Source organism: Mesocricetus auratus, unplaced genomic scaffold, assembly GCF_017639785.1.
Source record: "Mesocricetus auratus isolate SY011 unplaced genomic scaffold, BCM_Maur_2.0 Super-Scaffold_100009, whole genome shotgun sequence".
NCBI lineage: Eukaryota > Metazoa > Chordata > Mammalia > Rodentia > Cricetidae > Mesocricetus > Mesocricetus auratus.
In genome coordinates this window covers 43,471,753-43,498,748 of record NW_024429193.1, presented here as the reverse complement: position 1 = coordinate 43,498,748, position 26,996 = coordinate 43,471,753, and the positions used below count along the sequence as shown (strand labels likewise).

The 26,996-nt window shown below is 37.4% G+C and overlaps 1 protein-coding gene across 8 annotated transcripts in view; it reads left to right on the top strand.

The window, feature by feature from the left end:
• Positions 1-2,901: 2,901 nt before the first annotated feature.
• The window catches only part of Col11a1 (collagen type XI alpha 1 chain), a 189,704-nt gene continuing 165,609 nt past the window's right edge, over positions 2,902-26,996 (top strand). For 3 of the 8 annotated variants that reach the window (XM_040752009.1, XM_040752007.1, XM_040752008.1), the window contains exons 1-2: positions 4,889-5,336; positions 26,158-26,325. In XM_040752009.1, coding sequence (XP_040607943.1) covers positions 5,234-5,336; positions 26,158-26,325 — 271 coding nt within the window. In that variant the 5' untranslated portion in view covers positions 4,889-5,233. Of the gene's footprint in view, positions 2,924-4,872; positions 5,337-26,157; positions 26,326-26,996 lie in introns of those variants that run through there. The other 5 variants (XM_040752006.1, XM_040752005.1, XM_040752004.1 and 2 more) reach the window with 4 other exon arrangements.

Here is a 26,996-nt window from a genome sequence, read left to right as displayed (position 1 = left end):
CCATTATCATAAGAGTTATAGTACTAAATTTTTCACTTATTTTAATATTAAGCCTGCAAGATATAAAATATAGTCTAAAATGCATCTTTTAAAGAGAAAGAATTAATAATGAGAACAGAATTGTGCAAATTCTAATGGATCTCACATATTCCATCTGTTTCTGTATTCTTAATTTAAACTTTGATTGTCCCAGATCTTAACCTTAAAAATAAAACCACTTATGTTGCCACATTCTTACCTCATGAAGACGCTATGAGGGCTAAGCAAAACATTAAGGATTTTAAATAAAAGTAACATTCTTATAATAACAAACGCATTCTACTTTTGATAAAGAAAATCTTTCAGATTAAATGTTACTTTGCAAACATTTATGTCCATATGTGGTTCCAAGTCTTTCCAGATTAGATCGCAAAAACTTTTGAAATAGTATCTATTATTGTTCGTCCAGTATTTGAATGTTCAATAATTTGACCATACTGAAACTGCAGAGAATACAATATTGGGAGGACTACTAAGCACTGAGGAGCTGTAAAACAAATTAACTTCAAGTTATTCAATACAGATGTTTTAAGAAGCAGATTGCTGCTGGGCGTTGGTGGCGCACGCCTTTAATCCCAGCACTCGGGAGGCAGAGGCAGGTGGATCTCTGTGAGTTCGAGACCAGCCTGGACTACCAAGTGAGTTCCAGGACAGCCTCCAAAGCCACAGAGAAACCCTGTCTCGAAAAACCAAAAAAAAAAAAAAAAGAAGCAGATTGCTTTCCATTTATAACCATGTTTACCTGTCCTAGATATCCTACATGGCATCTGTTGGGAAACATATAAGAAGGGCACATAAAAATAATATCTTCATTGAATATGATTCACAAATATTCAGATCTCCTGAAGCTGGAGTTACAAATGGTTGTGGCCATCTCATAATGCTGTTGGGAATGGAACTTGGGTCCTCTGGAAGAGCGGCAAGAGCTGTTAACTGTTGAACCATCTCTTTTGTTCCACTAAAAGGTCTTAAGTAATAAAAAATATAGAGAAGCAGAATAAACACACACAACCATACCGTTTTCATTCTTGGAGTTCACTTATCTTTTTTTTTTTTAACCCTAGACCCTTTCAGACAGGGTGGACCTCCATTTTCTCTCAATTGGTTCATTCAGTGTTCCAACGTAGAAAATGTTTATCTGAAAATTCTGTTGGAAATTGACCTAAATTTGAGTTCCTCTAAAAGTTTTGTGAGTTATTTCATAGTAAAATTACAAACACAACAATCAGTTGCCATTGTGAGTTCTTGAGGACCTGGTTATGTTATGGAAGTAAATATGTCTGGCCCCTCTCGGTTCCCACTTTCTACAAGACAATGGCCCATCTGTGAGGTAAGAGGAACTAACTGCACTTTTAAAGAGACTAATTTCTTCCACTCATGTAATAGGAAAACTATAAAGTGAATGTCAAACTGCTTTTTCAGTTTTTCCTCAAAATAATTGACCTGAAGTTCAGAAAAGAACACGAAAGGCAAACCATGAGATTTTTGTAAAAGAAAGACTGCATTAAAAACACTTTATTAAATATTTCTGGCCACTTCATGTCTTTTCTTAGTAATTAGTATGTCAAAATATGGTAAAACCAGAGAAAATTTTAGTCTGGTTATGTATATATGTATGTATGCATCTATTCATCGGTTGAAGCTAGGAAGGATGAGCAGATGTAGTTCAGGGATGTGGTCCTAAGTAGCACATGGAATGTGATGTTTCTATCCCCATCACTTCAGGAAGGAATAGGTTAAAGCATGAACATGGGAAAAGAGAAGAATGAATGCCAAATATTTTAGAACATATGACTTTTGTAATATGTACTTCTTTACCTTAATTCTGCCTATAGCAATTTAAAATTATTGAACAACTCCTTCTACCTCCACTACTGTAACAGTGTTTACATTAGGGACACTGAACTTAGATAATGTGTCTTTGGTGTCTATGTGGTTATTGAGGTCTCAGTACATGAAATATTGGCTCTGAAACTGGAGAAGATGATATTAGGGAGGAGTTTTAGGTTTTCCCCAATAGGTAACAAAATTTCATGAACTCTAAAGATTTTATAGAACATTCCATCTCTTTATCTGACTTCCCAGTCCATAATAAAAAATGCTGTTTTAGTATAGAAATATGGACAAACGGTTGATTTAAAATATTGTTACAAAGAAAGTGATTGTTCTTTATTTGGCTTTAAATGGCTGTTATGAGACTCAGAAATCAAAGTTGACAACATGCCTTCAACATTGTTTTTCATTTGACAAAATGGAAGTATGTTACAAACTACACTTCAAACCTAATAACTTGCATCAATGAAACTGTCACATTTTATTACGTTCTGAATCTATGTATAAACAATTAGCCATTGCAGGCTGAAAGATCACCCAGGAAATAACTACTAGAACTTCCCCAGGGTGAAGCTGAAGGCAACTTGGAGTGGTGGCTCTCTTTGGTTTTTCCCTGTTTGCTGCTTTTATCCATTCTTTCATTGAGTTCATCTGAAAGTCCGTGGACAGGTTTCTAGGAGACTCAACATCTGGCAGTCAGCTACAGGCTAGAAAGGTTAGACATAATTATACCTCACTGTGACTCCAGTATGTTTCCTTCCAGCGGCATAAATTCAGACCTAGGTTATGCCTTGTTGGGCAAGGACCAGAGGAATTCAGACCACAGAGTACAGATGCATAAGACAGCAATAACTCTATTCACTCAAGATATTTTGCCTGAAAGAACCCTTTTACAAGCTGTGAGGTCTGACTGAGATGTGAACAGAAGGCAGAGGCTGAATCATTCTCACCTAGAACAGGACCACGCACACCATGGAGCTCTCAGTACAGTAGAGAGTGAGGGGAAACACATTAGAACACTAGACAAGCTCTGTAACCGACCAGCTCACAGGTAAGTATTTCTAAACTAATACATATTCATTTCACTGCCTTATGCTTAAGTGAAGACCTAGAAAGTGATTTTTACACGCAAAGAGAATTGGGCAGAAAAGGCAAGTTTAAAAAGGGTTGGAAATTGTAAATGAATAGAAAATGTCCAATGAAGAAGATGAGGCTGAATTACTTATGTTTTCAATGCCAGGTTCTCAATTTGTAGCTAGACATTCCAGGGTCAAATACAATATGCTAGTAAATTGTTTCAGTAAAATATGCGAACAAACTGCAGTTCTAATTTGAAGAGCTAGTTGGCACTATTTCTCTAATAAATGGCATCTCAAACATTCTCTGGCCTCATTAGAAGAAGAAATATTTCTCCTCCCCTTCTCCCTCTCTCTCTCTCTCTCTCTCTCTCTCTCTCTCCTCTCTCAAACTGTGATCTCAAAGAAACTCCATGATTAGGAAATGATTCTTTGGTGCAGAGACATGTATGTATGTATTTCTAATTGCCTTTAATATGTTCTGTTCCCTATTTTTATCTATTCTAGCTAGTTTACCAGTATCGAACCACACGAAAAATTTTTATCTAGTTCAATTAGTCATATTTTAACGGATCATTTATAAAAGACCCCATGGTTTTAAAGACCAGTGGCAAATAAAGAAATTAACATGCATGCCTGATAAGCTTAATTGAAGACCCTTGAGCACTGACATGACATAAACACTGACAGTAGGCCTTTGCTTCTAGTATCTGTGTCAATAGAAAAAAAGCAAAACAGAAAAACATGATGGTATTCATTCATTCAAAACTTCTCTGTTGAGTGTCTAATACATGCTGGTATCTTTTTCCTACTTCAGTCCACTGTTGGATTTGTCACTCATTGCTGAGAGAAATATTTCAGAATCTATTAAAAGCAGAAAGGACCAGTCAAGAGGATGGAACAATTCAGACATGGGAAAAACTGAGCAGGAAATCTAATATTTAGGGTTAAAATGACAGCTCTAAGGAGAGGAAGTTTCTCAGAAAGAAGTCCCTCCTCTTAGGTTTTCCCTGTGAGGTGACCATGTATTTGTCCCTAAGGCAGTGCCCAGTATACGAACTGTGGGGTCTGCCAGTTGGAGAATTCTGCCCTTAGGTTTCCCTTTATAATTCCCTCCTCTGCCTGTTTCATTCAAGTTCGGGGCTGAATTTGCTGGAGAAGCAGATGACTGATATCTTAGCTCCAGGAGCCATGCTTTCTCCCTCTCCCTTTCCCTCACAGAGCAACTCCGTTCTTGAAGAGGCTAGCCCCTCTGTGAGTCCTTAACAGGCTTTGCACAACTGAGAAGCCTTTCACTTTTCAGCTCCTCACTGCTACAAGATGAGCACTGCGATCTTTAGAGTCCATCCACACCATCGTCTTGCCTTCCTTAGTCTCTTGTTTAATATAATAATAAAAAATACCTCTGGGATCAGGCAGCGTAGAGCCCACTGATTCCATGCCTGCCTTAGGAAGCAAGGTTTTTGCAGAGGGATAAGGTTACAACTGCCAGCCCAGGACTCAAGCCGTTCGGCCAGGGAAACGTGGACTTTCTCCCCTCTTCTCCCTCTCGCCTCTTAGGGACCAGGGGCTCCCAGATCGGAGCAAGTAGAGTATCTTTATTCAATACAGAAGCTCCTCGAACGACCCGTGTGCTCCGTGACTCCTCAGCAATTCCTTTCATTCCCAAAGTGCAGTAGCCAAGCGCGGGTCCCGCCTAACTCCCTCCCATTTCTTTTCGGGGATTTGGGGGGGGGGGTGAGGAGGGGGAGGAGAATAGGCAAGACTGGTGGGGGTGGCCGGTGGGCTGGGCTTGCATAAGTCTGGATCCTCCGGCAAGAGACTGGGCGGGCTTGGGGCTGCGGGGAAGCGTGTGATTGGGTGTGACCTTCAGTCTGCTTGTCAGTTTCGCTGGCACACCGGGGGGGAAGGGGAGTGGGCGGAGGAGGGGGCTGCCTGCGCCTCTTGTCCAGCCCACCGACAGCATGAAGCCTTTAGGAGTGCTCAGCGCTTTGAGTTCTTTTCTTGAAACGTCTCATCTGCCCTCAGTCTGAAGGTAGGGCTAGGTGTAGGACGCATCTCAGGGTCCCGGTCTGGGGGACCAGAGAGAGAGAGAGGAGGGGGCGAGAGACAGGAAGGAAGCAAACCATTAAATTAAAAAAAAAATAGAGCCCTTTGACTTTTTTTTTCACCCCCTCTCCCTTCCGGATGGCTCAGTAGCAAACGTAGGCGACACCTTGGAAGGGACGAAGTTGGTCTGCAGTGGCATTTTCGTGGGTTCACAGTCCTGAGCGCGGAGCTTGGAGATGGAACCCTGGTCCAGGTGGAAAATGAAACGGTGTATCTGGAATCTCACCATCTCAACCATCGCCTGGACTTTCCTCTTCCAAGCCAGAGAGGTCAGAGGAGGTAAGGAGAAAAAAAAAAGTTTGGGGAGGTGGGACATTGCCACCCGGCTTTCTTCTTTTTGTGCCCTTCCCCCTTGTCTTCGCCCTACTTCTTTTAAATAAAATCCAGATTGTAGCTGCCACCAAGTTAAGAGTGGAAACTGGAGAGACAGCGAGATGGATGGAGGCGGGACAGTAATGGGAGAGGAGGTAGGTGGCAGGATTAAAAATCTGTCAGGCACACATCAGGCTGAGAAAGTCCTGCATCCCTTTCCACTAACTTTGCAAAAAGGAAAAAAAAAATTACTTTGAACGCGAAGGCAGTCGTACAAAGCTTTTGTTTCGAGAACAGTCTTTGCTCAGAGTACTCTGCCCTTTGAACAACTCTTTGGGTTTCTCCAGGTTCTAATGGGGATATCTTTTGAAGGGTGAACTGAGGAGAAAATGTAGAGAAAGGGTATAAAGTGAACTGTGATAAACTTCTTTGTCTGCGAGGAAGTGAGAAACAGGCTGTTTTTTACTTTGGGGGATATAAGAGAAACCAGGGGGATGAATTTAGAAGATTGGGAGCACTTTGTGTGTGGCATTTTGAAATGCTTCTCAGTGGAATAATTTTCACAGATGATAAGTGGAGTTCAGGACAGCGCGCGTCTGTGTGCGTGGGGGGGCACTTTCCCCTGATGTTTAGCCCCCTCCTCCTCTTCATGACTCCCACACATTCATTAGTCCCCTGTGCCCACAAGCAACTTCTTCTTGCAGGTTGGACACGTAAATGTCTTGGAGGGTAATGAAAGTCTTCAAGCAAATAGGGTGGGGGGCAGACGAATAGGGATTGGGAGGAAGAGGAAGGGGCCTGGGGTGGGAGGAGGGAGGTAAGGAAAAGTTCCTACGTGGCACCACCAAATATTGAATGGCCAGACCTGTGTAGCTCACTGTAGCCCTGTCAGGACCGGAGGAGGGAGAGCGACTTCACTCCTCCCACCGCTTCCTCCCTCCCCTGCCCCCGCCCTTTCCCTAAAAGGCATCTGGCTGCAGCGGTCCCTTAGGTGCTGTAGACTCGGCTGGCAGGAGAAAGCCTTTGGAGTTGGGGAGCCAGAGCAATTCATAGTAGAAAGCAAGCTTTGTCAGGAGTGCGGAGAGAAGTTGGGAAATAGGGAGGAGAGGAGAGGAAAACAGAAAACAATGCCAACCCAACTCTGGACGTGCAAGTTTAGGAGAAACCTGAGTCAGGTCATTGGTCTTGTTCCCCAGATCCGAGAGCTCCTTAAAGAGAGTTAGCTCTTCAGGAGGCCCAGCCCTATCCTTGGCTCAGATGCTTGGGGACTTTCTGCTCCCAGGAGCAGGCAGCTCCTCATTCAGCCTGTGATGAGCACTGGTGATCCTATGGTCACAGTTGAACTTCGTTCGAATTTTGCAGTGATTTAGGTTACTTACGTTGATTCATTTCAAGTTCTTCAAGGACAAGCATAAGCATCCTTGAAAGAAGACTACTTCAAAAAGTTTGCATTTTACCTTTGGTACTCTGTTGCCTGTTGGGTTGGCTAGCAGGTCTGCCCTCTGCTGGTTTGCTTTAGTATTCAAAATTCAAGCCTCAGCCCCAGCAAGTCTACTCCTTAGTGTTAATGAAAAATGTCACTTGCCTAAGGAAGAATAGATTGCTATTGCATCTCAGCTTGTCATATACAAGTTTAGATATGAATGTACTAGTGACAGTTATGTAAAAGTACAGAATCTGAGGCACTCTGCAATAATTGCCAGTATTTTGGGTTACCTGAATGCATTATCCTCCTCAAGATATTTATTTTTCTTTTCTTGTTGGGATTTAGAAAGTATCTCAGGACCACACTACATACATTGCAGGAAGTGATGTTTCCGTGTTGTATAAAGAATGAGAGAAACAGTGAAGCATAGGGTCAGATGCTATTCCTGATGAAATATTTTGAAAATATTATAGGCCGTTAGACAGTTACATGGAAAGATTTAAGTATTTATCTTTATGAAGTTGCTAGGTCCTTGTTACTTAATGGAAAGCTACTTATGCCAGTCTTGTTGGCATTCATTCTTTAAACCCATTAAAATTCAGAATAAGAAATAATAGGAAGTACATGCTTAAAAGAGAAACATCATCATCAAAGCCCCGATCACTGCAGAAGGAGAAAGTGAACTCTCTTTCTCCAGTTCTAAAGTCAGCATTTAGAATTGTAGCTGGAAGACTGAGTTATTTTCTAGATAGAGGTATAATTCTAGTATCATCCTGACTTAACTGATTTCCCAAAGGTATGCATGTATGCTTCAGTTGTCAAATCAGAAGATAATTTAAAATGAGCTGATATCCATATACAATTTGAACATTAAAACAACAAGGAAGTTTTGGTGGTTTTTTGGAAGTGAATGGATTAATGAAATTGATTTCACATAACAGTTTATTTTGAAAATCTAAAGTAATTTTAAAATCTTCAACATATAGTCTCTACCATGACTACACACACACACACACACACACACACACACACACACACACACTTTTATTTAATGGGTATCCATTGGTATTAGCTTTTTAAATGTTTGATATAGTTGCTATGTTTCACCTCAGGACTTCATGGATTTTATATGTGCATAAATTAGTCCATAACTTACCATAAAAGGACCTGCGATTTAAATTTATAGTGACTATGCTATGCCTATATTGAAATACACTCCATATTGTGTGAGTTTTAAATAACAGTCTCAGAAAGAGCAGGCTATAACTGAATAGTATCACTGTAAAATGTCTCAATGAACTTAAAAAAAAAACACTACTTGTAATGGCCTTTAGTCTTAGGCTATTCATCCAAATGTGTCCTGTAGACTGTTTGTGTATTCTAAGAGGGATTTTAATGGCTGACCAGCACTGGGTAGTGAGTACTGTGGAAAAGCTAGCTGGTTTGAGTGCCCGGGATCAGCAGGTGAAATGGTGCAGACTCCCAGAGTGTGAGCTAATTCAACCTGTGAGGAGCTCATACTTGTCTCTCTAGTTACTTAATTAGAGTAAGTTAAAGTATGAGTTATGCTCTTGCTATTAAGTGTGGTATTTGGTAGGATAATTAATATTGTATATTTTCATAAAAATTAAAGAACTCATGAGTAAAACCACTTTTGCACAGATTATATATCAAGGGTGAGTTGGAGTAGTGCATATTTATTTAGTTAACAGGGACTCTTTCATCTAATGCCTATTTGTTTTGTTATCATAGTGTGTAATTTATATGTTTGAAACAATTTTATTAAATAGACAAATAAAAACTATATGTACAAAGACAACATCATTGCTTACTCTTTAATTTTTTAAACTGTAACTAAAACAAAAGGTCAACATTTTAAAAATTATTCTTAAAACAGCAAAGTAAACACTGCTTTTTGTATTAGGTTGAATTTACCTTCTAATTATTTTTGGAGATTGATTTTACTCATGTTAATTTCTTATGGCTCTAGTGTAGTATGAAAAATAATTTAAGAATATTTATAAAAGGTCAACTCATTTACAGGAGTTAAAAGTGCTCAGATAAATTTCTCTCTTGAGAATTCTAGTGTTAGAATCTACAGTAAGTACTAATTCATTCTACTTTTTCATTTCAGTAAAGAGGAAACTGAGGCACAAAATGGTGTTATTTAAATAATCCTTATAAAACATTAAATGCAGTAAAAGGTTTTCTGAGTATGTAGAATGAACCATCTGTAATGTACCTCTCAGATTGATGTACAAGTTTGTGTGATGTTGGAATTTTGATTAGCAAGAAACCGCTTTATATGGTAATTTAGGGAAAATCAAGTTGAAGGGCATGCATTTAAAAATTTTAATTTTTTTAAGTTTGGAGAAAGGCAATGTCTCATCACATAATCCTGCACATATTGTTAATACACCCTGTGAAGTTGATTTCAGATCACGAGGATTGGAGTAACTCTTAAAAAAATATAGTGTACAATTGTTGCTGGTTGAGGACAAAGTGTTTAGTAATAGTATTGGAAGTAATAGCAATAGAAGGCACAATTTAAAAATTTAAATAACCCAAGGAAATTACATGTATACATATGTATATGTATTAGATATGAATATAAATGTATTTCAAATGATCATACCAATTCCAATCAAGAATCATTATGTTTTACTTCATATATGTTATTCTTTTTAACAATGTGTTGATTTTTAAAAATAAAGAAATATAGTAGTTCAAATTAATATCAAAGCTTTTATTTTCCATTGATAAAATTGGAATAACCTTTAAATTGTGAATAAGTGTGCAGTTAATTAAGAAAAAGTTCAGTTTGAATGAGTGGCCATGATGTCTTTTATACTGAGGATTTCTGAGTAATTGTTGGGAAGTAGGGAAGAAACTTTCAATTCTGTATTGAATATTAATTTCTAGAAGTACTATCTTCAAGAGCTAGTGTGTCTTTTGAAGTAAGAGCCATTAATTTTTTCAGGAATCACTGTTCCTAGGGGCCTGAAGCTGCTTCTATGGATTCACCATGAGTTCTCTTAATAATGTTTAACAGTGCATTGGTATATGGGGGTTATAAATAATCAGTCATATCATCATTGTAAATAACTTTGAATGATTTACTTTTAAGTACTTCAAAGGCAGATTTTTATCATAGCCAAAGTATGCTCTTCTTCTACCACTCACCTATGGAGAAGTAATTAAGGGCAGTTGGTGTAATCGTTAAGAAATCAAGTTGAGGGTTGGTCTGCAGTTCTGCTTTTGTTCCTTTATGCTCCTCATTTAACACTGGGGATATGTGATCTAGGCTGAAGTGGTGAGAGGAAACTTCCTTCCTTCCTTCCTTCCTTCCTTCCTTCCTTCCTTCCTTCCTTCCTTCCTTCCTTCCTGCTTCCACCTCTCTCCCTCCCCCCTCTCTCTCTGTTTTTCTTTTCTTTCTTTCTTTGTTTTGTTTTCTGTTTTTGTTATTTTTTTTGGTTTGGGTTTTCGAGACAGGATTTCTCTGTGGCTTTGGAGGTTGTCCTGGAACTAGCTCTTGTAGAACAGGCTGGTCTCGAACTCACAAATATCTGCCTGCCTTTGCCTCCCAAGTGCTGGGATTAAAAGAGTGCTGGGATTAAAGGAATGCACCACCACCACCTGGACCTATTTTTCAAACCCTAGCAATTTTATTCCCCAGTGACAAAGAGGACTACATAGATGCTATAAATGTCACAACTTTCCACCTTCCTTAAATTCTCTAACCTCATTCCTTTTAAGTGCAGCTTTCAGATCACTCTCTGTACACTGTCTAAATGAGACTCTTCTCATTTCTCTTGCAATTTAATTAAAAATTTATGGCTTTTAATTTAATTTTAAACTATGTCTATAATATTTGAATGTGTCAAGTACATTCATTTCTCCTTTCAAGACTATAATATGATTAATTTGTACAGGTAAGAGATTTCTTATTAAAATTCTGTAATATTCCATTGTGTCAGGACAACATGAATAATGCTTGCTTGCAGAGAAGATGAAAAAACAATTTTAAAGTGATTTAGAGAGTAATATCTATCGATCAGTTGCAGTCTCTGGCCTACTACTGACTTGGCTAATGGTTCCTTAGGCGTTGGCTGATCACCAGACCTACTGTTATCTGGTAAAACAAACTCTTTGCTTGCTGCGTGTGGAATTAGAGACAGTGCTATTAGCTTAGCAGAAAGAACTCAGAGAAAAGAAAGGTTATCGGATTTCAGAGTAAGAGACCAGCTTAAATACAACTTGACAAATGAGAACTAAAACAAACCTGTGTAAAAGTGCTCTAGCACAATCAACTTTTGCAATCCCCTCAAACCTCTCTCTCTCTCTCTCTCTCTTTTTTTCTTAAAAAGCATTTCTTTCTTATTTTAACCAAATTTAATTGCTCTTGAATGGCCCAGGACTGTTCAGCAAATGAAGGTCCCTATTCACAGAACCTGAGCTCATAGAATATCAGTAGATGCTTCCTTCCTCTGTCTCCCTGGTAAACTGACATCCGGGCTTAAGGGAATGAATCCTGGACAGCATGCACTGGTTGGCTTAGCTTCCCCACTGTGATGTCACATACAACTTTTGAAAGGATGACTACCAGAAAGAATGGTAGCTGCAGTCTTTGACAAGGCTAATAGGGACTCTACTGAATTTTCATACTTGATAGTCCCAGTTCTGCAGGAAAACAATTAAAATGATGTTGACTATTTCTCCTTAGACTGAAATCTAACAGATGGACAAAACCTACTGCTTGTTGACATAATTCCTTTGAAATGTGGATGGTGCTTTATTTTCATTGAGAACTAAAGTTACTGTCTAAATGACTTAGTGGTATAGAGTACCCCTGTATGTTGTTCAGCCTGTGATAAATCTCTTCTCACCCTTCCAGTTGGCCTTCATTGAACATGCATTTGTGCCATGGTAAGGCTATTGTCTTTATTCCCTTTGTTTTGGATTTATTTCTCTAAATTATTTGTTTTTTTTTCTTGCCCATCTCAGATACACTCATACTTTATATCTCAAGTAACTCAAATATCATAGTTCTATAACACTTTTTCTCACATTTTCTGGCCCATATAATAGTGAGTATTAACACCAAATAATTGCTTGTTGTATACAATTCTCTATTGTATATTGTTTGTGCAGAATATATCTTCGTTGTTATCAATCTCCCAGGAATAAAGTAACATAAAAGACCCAGATTACCTGTGAGGGAACTGGAAAAAATAAAATAATTACCTTATCTGACATCACATAGGAAATTGTAGATCCAAGCATCAGACAGTCTTGTATCAGGGTCGTAACCTTGGCTCTGCCTACTTCATTGGATGTTTTAATGTTATAGATTTATTAACCTTATGATAATGGCGAACTGAAGCCTAAAATTAATGTGCATATCCTGCAGCTTCACTAAGCAGATAAATTGTCAACTGTGAGTGTCTCTAAAGGGTTCTTGCGAAGCACACTCTTGGAATTGAAGTTGCTCCTCACTCTGCATTTAAGTAATGATAAAAGCCCATTACTCTTACTTTTTGGACAAGCGAAGTCAAGAAGGTGTTGGGAAGCTTGAAAAGGCGTGACTCGAAGCTGTGACTATTATTTTGACTCCGACTAATTTAATAAATATTAGTTTAGCGATCTGATTATTTACTCAACTAACAATGACACTTAGCAATTGCTACTTCTTCTAATAAGAAGCAATAAACATCAAGTCAGTCTCTGGGAATTGATGGCTATGTACTAACTTATTGCCTCCAGTGTACAAATATCTGCCAAGATTATTCAAAAGACTCTTTGAATATAATCAGTGTGAAGAATGCAGCAAAAGACAGAGAGCTAACAAAAACAAAACACTATTATGATTATGAAGTTCCTCATGTGTTATTTTTCTTCCAGAAGTTGCTGAGTGGATGATAATTGATACAATTTATTTGTGTTCCTGTTGTCTTACCAAGTTGCAGATAAAATGTATAGGATAGTATTACAATCTGGTTTGTAGTTATCTTCTTCTACCATACAGAAGAATGGAACAAGATAAAAACAATTTAGTTAACTTAGTCATCTAAAGTGAAAGTTTGAGGACCTTTTCCCTTTCTGCTCCCCAGAGAAGATGAAGCTTTCCATGGGGGGATATCCAAAGTCTGTCATATCATTTGGAGCAGGGTCTAGTTCCTCCCCCTCTAGGCTGAGAGAGTATCCCTCTTTGTGGAATAGTCTCCCAATGTCCATTCATGTACTAGGGATAAATACTGAACCACTACCAGAGGCCCCATAGATTGCCAAGGCCTCCTAACTGACACCCACATTCAGGGGGTCTGGATTCAGTCCTATTCTGGTTTCCCAGCTATCAGTCTGGAGTCAATGGGTTACCACTTGTTCAGGTCAACTGTTTCTGTGGGTTTCTCCAGCCTTGTCTTTACCCCTTTGCTCTTCACTCCTCATTCTCTGTAACTGGATTCCATCTTAGTTTTTAAAATCAGCATCTTTTATAAATTTTTGTAACAGTTATCCATTCTCAGATTGCTTTTTAAATTTTTTTGCCATACTGTATTCATTTCAGTTCATGTAAGCTTTTATGGTATGAGAACTTTGAGAATTCAGTCTACTGAACAACTTCAAGAATTAAGATTTTTTTTCATTTCTTTGTATAACCACTATGGTAGATGCTAGAGGTACAATGGAAGGCAGTATACCAGTATGTGCTACCGTGGAGTATGTGTGTAACTACAAGAGTGAGAGTGAAATTGGAAATGTACTTCATCAATTTATTTGCTTAACAAATACATGTTAACTCACTATTGTATACTTATGCTAGGCTGGGCTCTATGCTGGCTCATTTATTCACAAATACAACGAGTGGTGTGACTTCCTTGCTTGAAATATCCTCAGGCCAGTGGCAGAGACAACAGCAGAATCTGGTCTTAAAGAATTAATGGTCTACTTGAGAAGCTAGTAATTCACGAATAGTCACATGAGTAAATATGTAACAATAGTAATGATAAATGGTATTGTTTTTTCATAAGGCACATTGTTCATAGATGTAGGAAAATAGAACATAGAAAAAGAACTAAAGAAAGTCACCCGTGAAATAACAGTTGAGCACTGAACAACCAAGTGAATTCATTCTGAGAAGTAGCATGAATGCCCTAGACAGAAAAGCATCTGACACTATGGAGTACTTAAAAGAAAGCACGTGAAAAAGGAAGTGTGGACAGAAGATGAAATGCAGGTATGATGTGAGATAGGGTTGAGGAAGAGTGTAGAGGCCACATGATCTTATGCATATTTTTTCCTCTGCAGCTCAGAATAATGTGGCAAAAAGAAGCCTTGTACTTCAGCTAATTTTTCAGGGTCGGTGTATCAGCACATGGGAGAAGCTCCCAGCTGTTTACCTCCCTGGGTCCTCAGACATGCATATTATGGAGCACCATTGTTTTCTGTAGAATACCCAGAATACTAAAACACCACCCAGTGTTCTCAATAGTAATAGTCTACTTTGAAATAGTTTCAGCATATATCTGACTATGTTCATGATGTGTCTGCAAACATATGACTAAATAATCCTATTTATAAGAAAATGTTTGAAACAAATGTGCCTTCACATCTATAAAACCCCTTTGTAAGAAAAATAAACATCGTAAATTTCTAAATCTTGTGTGATTTTTCTGCAATCACTAAGTATGGCTCAGTTTGGAGCACAAAATTGCAATGTGATTTTAAAAACATCTGAAACATTGTACCTCTAAAGCAACTTTGGCTTAAAGAACAACATATTTATTATAAATATTTGTTAAGTTTTAATGATTTCATGCAGATGAAATTATATAAGTACTGTTTAAAATAACCACATTATTAATTAATATGACTTTGAATAATATTGGTAGACTCTGAACTCTTGATGTTTTCTTCTAGCTTATATTTTTCCTTAATTACTCTAGTTTCTAAATTTGTATGCCTATTCATCTGTAGTGCTTAAGTTAGTTCAAAGTTCATATTCTCTAAACTGAATTTGCCTTCTTCCTAAACTTGTTTGTTCATTTTCTCAGTCTCAGGTTGTGTCAATATAGTTAGTTGTAATGTTCAAACACAAAACAAACTCAGAATCTGCTTTGAGTTTTGATCCCTTTCTCCCATACACCACAGGCAGCCCTTCATCTACTGCTATTTGTGCTGGCCTCACAGGATGTTCAGAATCTGATCCAGTAATTCATCTCTCAGCCCCAGATTGCACCATCTCACACCTGCAGGATTGCAAATTGCTCTTTAAGACCATGTGGCTAGGCTTCAGTGCCCTCAAGGATTTTATCAATGCGGAAATCTCAATAGCTTAAAAAATAGTTGAATGTGAAATCTTTATTTCACCTTAGTTTTCTATGAAATTTAAACCTCACAGGGCTGGGGTGGGTAGTCATAAAAATTTTGTATTCTATCAGTTGTCTCCTGTTAACCTACAAATGGTTTTCTTAGTCATTTGTAATAAAATTCATTTTCCATGGAGATACCCATAGACTTTCACATCATTCTTACATCTTTGACCTCACCTCTTACCGTTTTTTTATTCTCTTAGCAGGAGGCTTTGTTTCCTCTCATTTCTCCACCATTTTGAGTTGCTTCTTGAATTAGGTTCTTTGTGCTCATTCCCTTTGCTTCTAATCCAATTGAGCAAAAACAACCAGGATAGGGCGCTTTCTCTGACTTCTTAGAATTTTCTCAAATATCATTTACTCAACTCTTTCTTAATTGAGTAATTCATGTCACTGCAAACTTTCATGAAACCTTTCCTTATTACTCATTTTCCTACTATGAGTCTGAAACCTGTTACATATAACGAATAAAGCACTAATAGTTAAAGACAGAGAAGTTATTTTCTGTTACATAAAACAGAGAGCTGATAATGTTGACCTATAAATGTTGTCATAAATTATTTGCATTTTGGAATGTTAGTAGAATCCAGGTGTTACATAGCCAATAATTCCCATTGTTGATAAGACTTCCACACAGTTATTACAGTCAAATCTCAAACAAAAGTTCAGCTTTTCTGATTTGGAGGGTGCAGTGGCCATCTACAAATATGTTTGGAGAGATTGTATTGCATTAAAATTGCCATATTAGTTTCTATTTTTTTCTAAGACTTTGAACTCTGATGATAGCTAACTCTAGACATTCCTAGACAAAGAACTTTAAAGCAGATTAAATGCTGTCAAGGATATAAGCACACATGCTTCTGTTCATATAAAGTATTCTTGATAGAATTAAACCCAAGATTTTCTGTTTTATGCACGTTTCTTCAACCTTAGAACCCATAATTAGAATAACCACTAATGGAGTATAGATATATTTTATTTTGTTGAGATTTACTTTGTCTTCCTTCTTTTCTTTCTTTCTTCCTTCCTCCTTTCTTTCTTCTTTTCTTCTTCTTCTTCTTCTTCTTCTTCTTCTTCTTCTTCTTCTTCTTCTTTCTTCTTCTTCTTCTTCTTCTTCTTCTTCTTCTTCTTCTTCTTCTCTTTCATCTTTTTACAGTAGGTTTACTTCAGTATATGTCATGGTGTAGTTTTTCTTGACATTTCAATAGCAAAATTTGTTGTGAAATTAAAAGCATATTTTCAAAATATTGTAAGATACCATATTTATATTTGATTATTTCTTTTTCATTTTCCTAAAAATTGGCAAAATAGGACTATATTTTTAATAATGGAATTAATTATAAAATTCAGAATACTGTAGGTAACTGACTTTATTTTTTTTCATGTCATTCTCAACTTGGTGCTCTCCCTTGTATGAATATTGTATACTCATATTTTCTGAGAATGGCTATTAAAATCTGTAGCCTTGAGAACTGACATTTGCTTTATTTGTATTAATTATAAGTGTAAGTCAATATGCAAACATAGTGTGTTAATTGTGATATATTTAACTTGATTATAGAATGGTTTGTGGGAAACTGAATTTGAAATGATATCATTAACCTATTCCCATGCACAATAATAATTAATACATACTGAGCAATTGTAATGGCTTCTAAATGTATACTATAATATACTATTGTTTGCAAGCTGCCCACTTTAGCTTACACACAACACATCAACAGATCATCAATAGGAATGAATGGTCTTGGAAAGCTCTTCAAGATGATGCTGAAAGTTAGAACATCTGAAATGGGAGTAACCGATATGGGTGCTAGGAAAAAACTTAATTTTCTTCAAGAGCAGCATGTGCAGTTAACCTCTGAACATCACTCAGCCCTTTCCTCCTCTTCTAGAGACAGGATCTCACTCTGTAATCGAGGTTGGCTGGAGTTAATTACGTAATTTAAATTCTCCTCAAATGTGAGGCAGTCTCTGTCTCAGCTTATTTTGGTGCTAGGATTACAGGCATGAGCCGTCATGTTTATACCAATTTATGTGCAATAAAAAGTATTTTACCTTCATGTTGTGCTGGAGGGTGGCTGAATAGGAAAGCATAGGCTCCCAGAGAGGTCTGGGACACAATGAGAACACAGTCCACAGAATCAACTGACCCGTACTCATGGGGTCTTGTAGAGATCAGGGAGCCAGAAGGGGTCTGACTTAGGCCCCCTACATATGTATTATAGCTGACTGGCTTGATGATCTTATGGGATTCATAACAGTGGGAGCGGGGACTGTCTATGACTCTTTTGCCTGCTTGTGGGACCCTTTTCTTCTTACTGGGTTGTCTCTTCAACTTTTCATGTGATGGTATGTGCCTGGTTTTGTAGCTTGCTGTGCTCTGTTTGGTTGATATCTCTGGGAATTCTATTCTTTTCTGAGTGGAGGCAGAGGAGGGTAGATCTGGAGGGAAGGGGGGGGAACTGGTTTGGACATAGTATAGGAGAAAATTATTAGAAAAATGAAAGTGTAGGGCCTGTACTCATAGGTGCATTAGCTATTTACAACAACAACAAAAAAAAAACATTAAAAAGCCTGAGTGTTGTATATTCTGGTATAGCAGGGCATACTTTTTTCTTTTTTTTTTTCTTTTGAGAATTTTATGTATGAGTAGTATATTTGTACATCCCCTCTTCCTCCCTCATCTCACTTCTAACTCCTATATTTCCTAAATTGTTCCATATATTCCTGACTATTTTATATATATAATATTTATTTATATGTAAATATTATAGTAACAAATAAAACTATCACACACACATGTTAGGAATGGATAGCCTATCTGGGGCTTATCTCTAGAAAAGATTTTCTCCTTCTCTCAGCAACCATTAATTGCCTGTAGCTCTTCATCTAAGGGTAAGGACTTGTAAAATTTCTCCCCTCCATGTTGCCATGTCAACTGGTTTTGTTCTGCAGTTCCAATTCAGGTGACTATTTTTGAGATTTCCTATGAGAAGCTATCCTGTCTGTGGAGAAACACTCCCTCAGTACACAGCCTTCTCCTCTAGCTCCAGCAATCTTTCTACCCCTTCATATGTAATGTCCTATGAGCCTTAGATATAAGGGCGTTGGTTGTAGATTCACCAGGTTGGGTTGGGAACCTAGTGTTTAGCTGTTTTCAGCATTTTGATCAGTTGTGGATTTCCCCTGTTTATTAATTTTATTATTTTTTCAAACAATGTATTTCAGTCATATAATTTTCCTTTCCCTTGTTCCTCCTACATATTGCTACATATTGCCCACCTCATGTAACTTCATGCTCTCTCTGTCTCAGAAAGTCTATGAAAGTAACAATAACAACAAAAATCAAAACAAACACATTTTTAAAAGTATAGAATATTAGTAAGACCCCCAAAATACCAAAATAGAGTGCACACACACACACACACACACACATACACATACACACACAAAGGAAGTGTGTTTTGTGTTGGCCAACTACTCTTGAGTGTGATTGATATACTCAGTGACACTCCATTGGAGAACACTGATTTTCCCTGTTCCAGCAGGTATCAGTTGCAAGTAGCCTCTTGGTTAAGGATAAGACTTTGTGTCCATTTCCCCTTCTTGGTAGTGGGATTTTGTTTGGTTTGAACCTCTTATACACTGTTGCAATCTCTGAGTTCATATATGTATTAGTCTTGTTGTGTCTGGAAGACACTGTTTCTTTGAATTCATTCATCACCTATGGCTCTTTAATCTTTCCACCTCTTCTTTTGCATAGATACCTGAGTCTTGAAGGGAGTCATTTGGGGCTGAGTGCTCCAAACTCTCTTGCTCTCTTCATGCTGTCCAGTTGTGGGTCTCTGTGTTTTCCCATAGACTCAGAACCTATCCAATCTCATCTTGTCCACTTTAGTATCCTTGGATATGGGTTGTATCCATGGAGGGAGCTTTACATCCTATCAAAAAGTGGTTAGTTACTCCTGTGACATTTGTGCTAATAGTGTATCAGCATATCCTGCATGCAAGTTGCTGATATAAATTACAGAGTTTGTAGGTGGGTGATAGTAATCATATTGGCCTTTTCAGGAAAATATTCTTACAAAGAACCTTCCATCATCATGGACTCTACTCAGTAGGATTGGTGTTTCTAGGCAGGCACCAGCATGTCTTTTCCGTGTTCTATGACATACGCAAGTGTTTTCTTCAGCAGTAGGGTTCTACCATCAGGTTTTGGAGAACAACAACCAATAGCTTTGGTAATATCCTCTGATTTGGGGGGAATGTTTATGGGACACTCCTGGATAATTATTTAAAAAGATGTAATCCATTCTTGGCACTGGAGGTTTTACTTTTTGCCATAAGATGTCTAGTTGTGACTTTATATCCTCCATTTTATAGTGACTTCATTTAAATTCTTTTCATATATGCGTATATAATTTAGAAACCTTCTATAGGTGTAGATTTTCATATGGATTTTCAAATGACCTTCAGTGTTAGTTTCCCCTCCTCATATTCTCTTCACTACTTTGTCTTCTCATCCCCCTCCCAATTTTATCATCATACTCTAATTTCCCCCTTTTCTCTATACTCTATTTCTTTTTTCTTGGAAGAGCTCCTCCTCTGCCCTGATCCCTTTTTAGCTACCTAAACTCTATGGTTATTTGGATGTAAACACACATATGAAAACATTAAAAGCTAACATTTACATCTAAATAAAACATGCAATATTTGTCTATTTGAATCTGGGCTACCTCACTGAAGATGATTGCTCCTAGTTTTGAAGTTGTGGATTTGTATATGTGCTCCGTTTGCTTCAAAAGAAGCTTCTTTGATGAGGTGTGCAATCTACACTTATCTGTGTGTCTATGACCTCATCAGGCATGGGTAGTTAATCAAGTTCTAAGCACCAGGCATGGATTCCCACTTATGGAGCAAGCATTAAGTCTAATTACTCAGCTATTGGTTACAGCCAAGAGCAAATAAATGCCACTGTTGTACTAAAAGAAGTTATGCTGGGCTGGTCATTGCTGTGGCCATAGGCTTTACAGCTGGGTAGTGATGGTGACTGATATTTTTCCCATAGCAGCTTGCTTATCACCTAGTCCTCAAGGAGAAGACTTTCAGGTCAGTTCCATGTTAATTCCTCCAGGCCTGTGTCTGAAGCATGTGGTGTCCTCTGCAGTAGAGATCTATCTTCAAGTTCTGGGAGGCAACCAAGGGCATAATTTTTATGGAGGATATGTGGTAAATATCTAGAGATACAATGTCATTTATTATTCTACTCTACTGCAAAAAGTATTTCCTAATGTAGGCAATAAATGCGGGTGTAACAGGAATCAGCTTAATTATGGCTTAGAGAAGCAAGTTTGGGGCTTTTAGAAAGCAATCATTATAGAAGTGATTTTTGATGAGTATTTATATGTTTCATCGTCTTTACCCTTTATTCATTATCATGTTAAATTCTCAAAAATGAGGTAAAGTTGGATAAAGTATTTGGGGGAGGATATAAGTAGCTTACACAAAGTTATTTAACTGCTGCGATTGTAGAAATCCCTCAGTAAAGAGAACTTGCTATACAGCATGCAGGACACTGGGTGTGGTGGGGTGAATTTTAACTCCTGCACTAGGTAAGGGTATGTAGAGATGGGTGGATCTTAGAAGCTCGACTGCCAGGCAGCTCTGCTCTGAATCAAAGAGTTCTGGGTTTAGGAAGAAACCTTGTCTGCAAACGTAAAGAGAGTGTTAGAGAAAGTCATGCCATGTTAACCTATGTCACACAAGCACAGGTATGCATATTAACATACACATGTATGCATCCAGAAAGATAATAGTTTCTGAGCTTGAGTTAGAACTTCAACAGCTTCAGCTATAGAAATTGAATTATTGATTACCTATATAGTTGGCAGATAAATTTTGTTAAGGAATCTTATGAGTTTTGTAAAACTGTCAGAATATTGGTAGTCAGTAAATTACAATAAATGACCACTTTCTGTCATTATTTAATACTATATCTCATAGTATTAGAATTATAGTTTTTTAAATTGTTTTTTATTTATTAAATTTTATCTACTTGTAGGGTATGGGTCAAGAAAGGTGAGGAATGGTAGAAAATTAGGTGGTGTACATCAGGAAACAATTCAGTGACTTAATCCATGTATAAATGCATGAAATATAGAGTCACAATGAGATAATTTAACAAACACAAACTAATGTGTTGCTTATGGGAGCATGAGGCACTAGAATATGGTCACACAACCTATACAAAGGAATACGATTTTCTGAATGATTCTGTGTTGTAGGTTCAGATGAAGATGCTTAGTAAATCTAAATTTATCAGATCTTATTACTGGCTGTGCATTAGGTTCATTTGAGAAAAACAAAAAATATTTTTGGTTTGTCTAAGGTGTAGAAGAAAGACATTCTAGACTGGCCTGGTGGTATATGCCTGCAATTCCAGGTGTTAAGTAGGAGAAAGCAGAGGGAGTGCAAATTGAGGGTCATTATGGTAAATGAAGTGATATCAAAGCCAGCCTGCTACTCAAATTAGTAAGATTTTGTTCAGAAAATATAGGTCAATTGAGTGCCTGCAATGGCTGAGGCCCTAAATCCAACCCCAAGTCAGAGAGAGACAGAGAGAGAGACAGAGAGAGAGAGAGAGAGAGAGAGAGAGAGAGAGAGAGAGAGAGAGAGAGAGGGAGAAATTACAGATACCTGATTTTTATGATCTGTTTAGACTTTGTTGAAGCCATGGATAACTGACTTTAGTATGTCAAAATAGCTGTGGGTAACAGATGAGTGAATGCGTGTAGTTGTTTCCAACACTTCCCAGGTGGATACTAAGTTTAAGTTGCATACAGTAGTTCTCTTGTCTAGCAAGGTCTTCAACCATTTAAAATGTAAAACAATATATATATCAGGCACCATAAAAAGTCCATGTAGGAAGGCAGTGCTGATCATTAGAACTGTGTTCCAAGCCTGTTCTCCAAGGTTTCAACAAATCCACTGGAAAACAGGTCTTTGAGGTCAAGATTTTTAATTATTGCCATTTTTTGTTTGTTTTTGAAACTGTGGCACACAGAGTGTGATATTTTGCTGTGTATTCACACCACAATACACTAAATGGTAGAGGTGGAACTCAGAGGCAGTCAGAATTTCCAACACTATCTCACATAGGCTTTAGCTGCATATGGAGAAGCTTAGGGAAGAAATCCATATGGATGCTGTAGGCAACAGAAATATATGATCAAAAACATAGGAATGGACTGATGAATTGATGGAGATGTTCAGTGGCTAATGGAACACACAGAAAGTCCATTAAGGTCCTTACAAGTCTCGTTTCTTGATGAGAACGTATGTGGCACTTAGACAGTCATTTCCATACAGTATCTCTTGCAGATTGCTCATTTGTTCAGCATTCTCTCTCTCTCTCTCTCTCTCTCTCTCTCTCTCTCTCTCTCTCTCTCTCTCTCTCTCTCTCTTTCTCCTCTCTTTATCTCTCTCTCTCTGTGTATGTGTGTGTGTGTTTATATATTGTGTAAAGACTCATGTATGTGTGAGTATGTGAGTGTGGTACACATCTCTGTATATACATCTATTATCCTATAATTTGGGAATAAGAATCAAAGGATAGCCAAATGAGTGTGAATGGTACAATGCCAGAATAAGCACACCAGAATAAGATTCAGGAAAGAGATGCGTTTTAAATATTCCCATCTTGGTTATCTTCTCTTTCCCATTCAGGCAAAGTATGTTAATTGTTTCAGACAGTGGATAAGGATATATAAAGTCTAAGAGTAGACAAAAGTATGTGATATATTTTTTTCTATGAAGTCTCAACTAGTATTTCTACAACACTGACTGTGGTGATATTTCTGGGTCAGTGAAACATCAGAATAGACATGTACTGTGTTTGGTGGGGTGGGGAGTTGGAACCAAGAGGGAAATTGGGTATGACTAGATCATCAAGATTTTCTGTGGAAGGAATGTGGAATGTGGATGCCATCTGGAAGTCAGTGGGGTTGACTGAAGGAATTTAAGCAGCAGAGTTGCTTGAACCATGGAATTTAGGAAGGTCAATAAAGCAGTGGAATGCGAACGGATGGGGAAAGCATGGAAGTCCTTTAAATGGTGTCCACAGTGATAATCAGGCTCTTGTGTCCTATGTTCCTGATTGATAAACCTACTATACACTAGGACGGGTATTTACTGAACGGGTTACTGACTGAATTATATATGCCATAAAATGCTTAATGATGGAGGTATGAAAGACATAAAATACCAGGAATATCTAAGAGTAGCTTTGAATAGTAGATATTGCATTTTTCAGATATACTGTAATTATACATAATAAGTGATTGCTTTTTATCTTTAAACAGTTGGAACTAAGAAAGGCAGAAGAATATTGTTTTGCACATACCTGTACATATGTGTGTAAAGCAACAGAACCTGTATTATGAGAGTTTAGTAAATACTATGGCTAACAGGATGACAAGATTAAGAATCAGGCAGAATTTCAAAATGATTTACCATTCTGTTCAGTAGAAAGAGAAAAAAATAGACCTTTTCAAGCTGAATTTTATCTTTAAACAATAAAAAATTTACATTGCTTTACAGAAAAATAATTTAAACTGAAATTTGTTTTTAAGCTGTGAATTAGGGGCTGAATGGTGATATTACATCCTGGCACTGGTGAGAAATTTGTTAGACATTAATGGCAGAGCCTCTCCGTTGAATCAAGCAATTGGAGGGTGCTTTTATCACATTCATGTCAAACTGGAAATGTTTGTGCACTGGTAGATGTCCTGTGTTAGAAATCACTGTGAAGAAAGGGAAGTTGTGCCTATCCTGTGCTCTGTCTTTTGATACCTGTTATCATGGAATTGCATCGTTCTGTCTTGCTCATCTTTGAGCAAGAAGATAAAATAAGCAGATAATATGCCTTGGTTTTCAGGCACATTCTCTTTCAGAGTAATTTTTAATCCTAAAAAGTAAATTGAGTTTAACCTAAAGTAAATATCAATATCAGGAATCAATTAGCTGACTTATGATAATTTCAGACTATTTGAAGTACGTTTTAAGTTTTCTTTTGTAGTTTTCATCTGTGGGTTATTACAGCAAGAATGGGGGAAGGGGGAAACAGGCTTGAGATTTACACAGATCCAGAGAGTATCCTTAGCTTAGTCTTTGATGCTCAGTTCTCTTCTATGCATAACAGGAAAAGACATAATTTGTGAAGGTTTTTGCTTTTAAGGAAATAGTCTGGTTACAAGCCACATATTAGGGTCTTTGAACATGGCATTTAATATATTTTCCTAGTTTTATCACTTTAGAAAACAAGACAGCAAGAATCACTTTAAAAACCTTTTGTAGCAGGACTAGTGAAAACAAAGTTTTTCAAATACTATTCAGATTTTGAAACAAATATTCAAAGACTGAACTAAAAGTCCACTGTATTTGATCACTTCATCCTCTCTTATTTCCACAAAGATATTTTTCCTTTCCAATAATTACACTGTATGCTATATTGAATGTGGATTTTCATTTGTCAGCTACATGCCATAGGTGCACATAGACTTGTTATTAGACCAAATTATATTCATGACACCATATAAAGCAGGGTCTATAAATCTCTACCTGTGTATGCTGGCAGACGAAGAAGCCAGTTCTGGAGTTAATAAACTCAGGGAATTGTCATGTACATATATTTGACAACTTTCATTCAGTTGCTCATTCATGCATTCTGTGACAAGCTGGCTATTAAAATTGAAATGATAATTCTTGAAGACTAACCAGTTGCTGGTTAGTCTGTCCTTTGAGAAAAGATGTGGTGATGTTTTCTCTCTGTTTCTAGAATCAATCCCAATTTCTTTCTGACCAAATTCTTGCACAAACAACATCCTAAGAGGGGCAGTATGTAGGTAGTGACTGTTAAGAGCTCACCATTGCAGTATTTTGTATTAGCTAGAACTTTTAGTCATAAGTGAACAAGGTAACTATTTTTGTACACTCCTAAAAGTACACCTGACTTCTTACCTAGCTATTGAAACAATTTAGTACTGGCTCCATTAGGATCTCAATATTTTAAAGGCTATGTCTCAGACTGTTGAATTACAAATTGGCCAGCACATGGACTGTTTGGAACATTTTTGTTTATTTTTGAACACAGACAGGAGCTAATACATCATAAGCATATTGACATTACGGGTTTCAATATTCATTTGCAAACAAGAACTAATTACTCAGTGGATTAAATTCATTGTTTGAACCAGGGATTTTGAAAGTCCAATGGAACCAATTATACCTTTATTTTTCTGGTTTATTCCATGTGGTGAACCCTCAGTGTTTTGAAGGTTCATCCATGCTGTCATAGGGTCAGCATATCCATCACCCCACAGAGCTAGCTAGGTAATTTCCTCTATCAGAACGTCACTACTTTAAATGACTAAATAGAATTCTATCATATGTGTATATCACATGTTGTAGTCACCTCTTATAGTAGACTCACTTTGTTTTAGACTTACTGAATAATACCATAGTGAACACACTTTGAATTTGTTTGACATATCTATTGGGGTTTTGGAGTTATATGCTGCTTCTTTGTTTTGAGATCGTTCATGATATTACTTTCCTAAAATTTCTAGAATAAGGAGTTATGATGCATGTCAGGGAGCATTTGGTACCAACAGAATCAGAAAGAGGAAAAGTATCATTGTCATCATTTGTGTAACCACCAATGAATCAATTAGTTCCAGTGATGGTTCAACCCAGGAGTCATACAGTTGGCCCTGGTTACACTAAACAGGTCACAAAATCTGAGAAAGGAACTAGTAGGGACGAAGAAGTTTTGGTAGAATTAGGGAGTAAGAGAAAGTAGGGGGAAAGAACGATCAGAATGCATTATATCATATATGGATAGAATTGTTATATAACAAATTTCATAATTAAATATTGAAACCAAAAAAAGTATTTTTGTATTAAACTTTTCAATTTTCTTCACTTTTTTCAGCTGCTCCAGTTGATATACTAAAAGCACTAGATTTTCACAATTCTCCAGTGGGGATATCTAAAACAACAGGATTTTGTACAAACAGAAAGAATTCTAGAGATTCAGACACTGCTTACAGAGTTACAGAGGAAGCACAAATCAGTGCCCCAACAAAACAGCTATTTCCAGGTATGTTCACTTCATCTTTGCTCCTGCTGCTATTTATTGTTATCGTTACAGTACCTCTTTTCTCTTTTAGCTTATTATAGCTTATTAGTCTTACCATGGAGTTCTCCATAGTGTCTATTCTTCAATACCTGAAGAACTCATGTCTGACTTCATGCATCAGTTTTTAAATCAGTCAGAAAATATGACAGAGGAATTCAATATTATAAATATAAGATTATTTTTATGGAAGGATGTTATGCTATTTACCCTATCCCTTCCTTCCTTCCCTCCTTCCTTCTTTCCTTCCTTCCCTCCTTCTTTCCTTCCTTCCTTCCTTCCCTCCTTCTTTCCTTCCTTCCTTCCCTCCTTCTTTCCTTCCTTCCTTCCTTCCTTCCTTCCTTCCTTTCTTCCTTCCTTCCCTCCCTCTTTCCTTCCTTCCTTCATATCTTTTTCTTTCTTTCTTTGCTTCTTTGTTTGATTGTGTGTGTATGTGTGTGTCTTTTTTTCTGCTAAGAGGAGTGTGCCAGACAGGGCCTCACTGTGTAGTAGAGTCCTGATCCAAAACTAGTGAACTTTCTATATTAGCCTCCTTCAGAACCACCATACTCTCTTCTAAAGTATTTTGAAAACACATTTATCTTTGGCAGTCATTACATTTTCCATTATGTTTTCTGATTTTCATTATGTTTTAG